Source organism: Penaeus monodon, chromosome 40, assembly GCF_015228065.2.
Source record: "Penaeus monodon isolate SGIC_2016 chromosome 40, NSTDA_Pmon_1, whole genome shotgun sequence".
NCBI classification, from domain to species: domain Eukaryota; kingdom Metazoa; phylum Arthropoda; class Malacostraca; order Decapoda; family Penaeidae; genus Penaeus; species Penaeus monodon.
Genome location: NC_051425.1, coordinates 29,648,969 through 29,653,755, shown reverse-complemented (window position 1 = coordinate 29,653,755; position 4,787 = coordinate 29,648,969). Strand labels below are relative to the sequence as shown.

At 49.5% G+C, this 4,787-nt stretch overlaps 1 protein-coding gene across 1 annotated transcript; it reads right to left on the bottom strand.

Annotated features, from left to right (window-relative positions):
* Positions 1–276: 276 nt before the first annotated feature.
* On the bottom strand, positions 277–1,847 carry LOC119597932 (proton-coupled folate transporter-like; the record flags this gene model as incomplete). The annotated part of the gene is given in 1 exon segment (XM_037947600.1): positions 277–1,847. A coding segment is annotated over 1 exon segment (992 nt), but the record flags the coding sequence as incomplete, so codon positions are not given.
* Positions 1,848–4,787: the final 2,940 nt, after the last annotated feature.

Below are 4,787 nucleotides of genomic sequence, written 5' to 3'. Positions count from 1 at the left end.
GGCTTTTTGTTTTGTTTTACCGACCTTCTGTTTTTGTTCTTTGTTTTGATCTGGTTAATGTGGAGCAAATAAAGAATATATAATTTCTATCAGACAAGATGCAATAATTTCCATTAGCTGTGCATTGAACGCAGAAACTATCGCTTTTTTCAAGCATACACTCACAAGCACACAGAGACGCACACGAGGATGTCTTCCCTGCGCAGGGACGCAGCTGCCCTCGCCGAGCTGCGAATGCACCTCCTGCCCACCCAAGCCCGAGCCCCAAGGAACTCACCTCGACCGAGCTTGCGCAGGAGATTGCTGAAGATGAGGAGCAGAATGTAGATCCTAACGTGGCCCTCCCGCTTCTTGAGGGTGCACCTGAAGCTGTCGACGAAGCGGCGGGGGTTGAAGAAGTCCTTGACCATCTGCACCAGGGAGATCTTCCTGGCCCGCTCCCTCACGCTCTCGGTGTGCATCAGGTCCCGCTTCTTGTCCTTCTCGATGCCGTACACCCACACGATGCTCTCTCGCAGGCGCAGCGACTGCTTCGGCTCCAGGATCTTCTCGAGCTTCTTGACGTTGGCGAAGGGCCCGTGGCTCTCCGGCAGCAGGAAGATGATGTAGGCGCACGAGACCAGGTACATGGACAGCGAGGTTCCGAAGAGCACCTGGTAGCCGCCCGCCTTGTAGATGTAGGTGCCGATGAAGGTGCCGATAGGGCCGCCCAGGAACCAGATGCTGTTGGCCAGGCCGAGGCGGGAGGTCCTGGCCTCCTCTGTGGTCACGTCGCTCATGTAGGAGTTGGCCGCCGTCAGGAAGGACACGGTGCCTCCGCCCAGCGAGTCGAGCAGGGCCACGAAGAGCAGGTACTCGACGGGCCACGCCTCCACGGCCGAGTTGACGAGGTAGCCGAGAGCGTAGAGCAGATGGCCCAGCGTGGCCACGAGGAGCGGCGTCTTGCGGCCGTACTTGTCGCTCCAGGCGCCCATGAACAGGATGAAGAACAGCGGGATGATGGAGGTGATGATGCCGTTGTACATGGCGAACACGCTGACCTCGCGCGTCATCTCGTCGCGCACCGCCTTGTGCTCCGACAAGTTGCCGCAGACTTCGGCCGAGTGGTTGAGGTTCACGCGGCACACCTTGTCCATCTGCAGGTTCTCCACCAGCACTACCATGTTGGAGTAGGCCACTCCGTCCAGCAGCATCACGGGCTCCACCGAAATACTGCGCAGCGCCGCCAGCAGGATCTGCCACTTGGTTCTCTCGGGCGCCTCCGCCATTGTCTCCAGCACGGGGCTCTCGTGTGAAAGAAGACTTCGAGGCACTGAGTTCAACAGGGATAAGTGAATGTTCCAAACTACAAAAGGTACTAATCTATCTAAAATGTAGCGATACCATCGTGGTTTCCGAAATCACAGCACCGGGTGCCATGCCAAAGAGGCGACCCAATGCGAACAACTGCCCCCCCTTATTTTTATTTCCCTTTTTCTTCCTTTGCCCCAAATAATCTAATTTTATCTGTATTTAATGTCCCGAGCGAACGAGTCTCTGTATCCCCGCGTTTCTCTTCTCGCAGTCCTCTCCTTTTATCACTCTCTTCCTCTTCCTCTTGCTCTCTCAAGCGCTCCCTTACGCCACCATCACACGGCCACCGTCGAGGCCCGAATGACAGCGCCGTGGCTGGCACGCTCCTTCCTGGCCGCGAAAAGAGGCGGGGCCAGGCCTGTGACGTCACGCTCTCGAGGGTCGCCCGCTTGCAACTACTCTCAAAAGGTTGCAGCACACGTACCTTAAAGAAAAAAAGAAGAAAGAAAAACTACGCCCTTTCCCCCTCCCCCTACCCCTCTCCCCCTCCTCCCGCCTTGCCTGTCCCGAGCCTCTAATGAGTGCGTTTGTCATTCCTCGTTTAAGATTCGTAGATAAACCCGGCTCTCCCGGACGACCAGGGCGAGGCCTCTGCGGCGTCGGTCATTCTGGGGCGTCGCTCCAAGCAGAGGGAAGTCTGGAAGGGCAAGGTCGCCGCGCCAGACAGGCAGACGGCTGGGGGAGAGAGAGGGCAGACAGGTAGACGGACAAACAGACGGACAGACAGAAGGCAAGTGGTGCCGCTGCGATGAAAAGGGAGCGGCAAAGGGGGCAGGCAGCGGGGTGGGCGGGGGCAGGTGTGGGCGGGCGGGGATGGGGAGGCATTTAGGCGTCCATGAATAGAGCCGAACAGCTTGTAGGTAGATTTCTCAATCCATCGAAGCCGCCAAGCAGCACTTTCGAACTTTCGCAACGCGGCCGTCGGTGCCACCGCGGCCGGGCCTCGGTTCGTTACGCTGCGCGGGGACGCACTCGGCGCCGCTGCGGAGATGGAAAAAGCCTTCACGGCGTCTATGTCTGAAATAGGCTACGATTTACTCGGTGAAAAGAAACGATACGTGTGATGTATCTTGAATGTACTGTGGCTTACTAGATGCATTCCTTCTCTGTCGGTCCTCTCTGTTGAGAATCTGCAACCGAGGATGAGCGATTCTTAAGGAGCAAGGGTCCCGCCGGCTCCTTCGCAGCAACAGGCGAGGCGCTGCGGCTCAGACCTCGACCCCCCGCCGCCGCAGCCTCCCTGCGCTCCCCATACCCCAACCCCCTTCTCCATTCCCCCATCGGCTGTCCTCCATTACGCTCCCTGCCCTACCCCCTCACGCCCTATCATTCCCCCTCCACCCCTTTCCAGTACCCTTATCCTAACCCTTTCACCCACCTCCCCCGGGCCTCTCCTCCACCTCCACCCTCCTCCCACTCTCCCCCTCCTTCCTCCCTACGCCTCAGTGCTCGCCTCCGAACCTTCACCCACACTCGGAGGTCACCGAAGTCGAAACGCAGCGATCCGAATGACCTTGACCCTGCAAGCGAATAGGAGGAGGGAAGCAGGAAGTAGAAGATAGGATAGGTGGGAAGGAGGAAGGCAGGAGAGAGAAGAAGAATAAAAGAGGAAAGGGGAAGGGATGAGAGAGGAGAAGAATAGAAGCAGGAAAGAGGAAGGGAGGAGAGAGGAGAAGAATAAAAGCAGGAAGGAGAAAGGGAGGAGAGAGAAAAGACTGACGATTTGGGTGGGATAGGAGATGGTGGCGGTGTCCTTGGGGAAAGAATGCGAAAAAGAAAGAAAGAATGAGAAGGAACGCAGGAGGGAAGGACGGAAGAGGAAAGGAGAGGAAAGGAAAATCATGGAAATGTGGGAGGATATAAAGAAGCAAGAAGTAGAACAAAAGACAGAAGGAAGAAGGGGGTGAAAGGAAACGAAAAGAGATGGGAAACAGAGATCGAAAAAGGCGAGAGAAGAAGAAGATAAAAAGAGGAATGAGAGGAATGGGAAGTTAGGAAATTGCGCGCGTACTTTTCAGCGAAAGGAAGGAAATGGTCCCTGTTGAGCGGCAGAGGACGAAAAAAGGGAAGAGAAGAGAAAAAAGTGAGAGAGAGGAGAGAGAGAGAGAAGAGGACGAGAGGAGAGGGGAAAAGAGAGTATACACACGACACACATCCACACACACATATCAACATAACAAAAAAAATATAGATAAATATATATAAGATATAAATATATATATATATATATAGATAGATATAATATAATAGTAGATATGATATAATATAATATAATACACATGATATAATATACTATATATATGAATATATGATATATATATATATATATATATTATATATATATATATATATATATTATATATATATATATATGTGTGTGTTGTGTGAGTGTGTGTGTGTTTTTGTGTGTATGTATGTGTGTTGTGTGTGTGTTATACATATATACATATATATATATACAATATATATAAATATATTTTTTATGTGCATATGCATATATATATTGTATATATTGTGTATGTGTTGTGTGTGTGTGTGTTATTATATGTGTATATATATAGAAACACAACAAGGAGATAGATAGAGAGAGAGAGAGATGAGAGAGGGTGGAGGGCTAGAAAAAGAGTAGGAGAGATGAGGAGACAGACAGACGACAGAGGGGGGGAGGAGAGGAGGGAAAGGAGGGGGAGAGAGAGAGAGAGAGAGAGAGAGAGAGAGAGAGGAGAGAGAGAGAGAGAGAGAGGAGGAGAAAAACGAGATGTCAAGAAGAGCCACGAGGGGATGCGATGCAAACGAGGCGTGAAAGCTGTTAGAGTGATAAACGAGGAATTTAAGGAGAAGTGAAAACGATGAGCACATGTCGAATGAGACGCTAAAGGTTAACGCTATGTAAAAAAAAGGGAAAACATGCTTTCAGGAAATAATAGAGGAAGAGATTTGAGGGAGACTGAATTAAATTCACAAAATGAAATAATCCCCGTCTTATTTTTTTGTAATGGGAAGTAACAACACTCAGTCCGTGAACTCTTTTTACATGTGCTTTTCTCGCTGTATTTTTTCATCTCATTTCATAGAAACTATTTTCAGTTGAATCCATTTTCTCTTTATACTGGAAAGATTTTTTATAACATAATGTGCTGATGTATATTGTAACAAATAGACACACGTGACTTTTTTTACGAAATCCAAGAAGGTTTGCCTTTGTAAATGACAGAATAAAGAAAAAAATGGGCAGGTAGACATAATCAAACAAATAAGAAATACGAAAATGCAAGAATAGTTAGAATTATATACTGTTCAGATGAAAAGCGTAAGACATAAGGTAGTGATGTAAAAGAAGCAATAATGATACTACTTTGTATGTATGTACCTACATACGTATGTATGCATATATGTATGTATGTATGTATGTATATGCTGTATGAATTACCCGT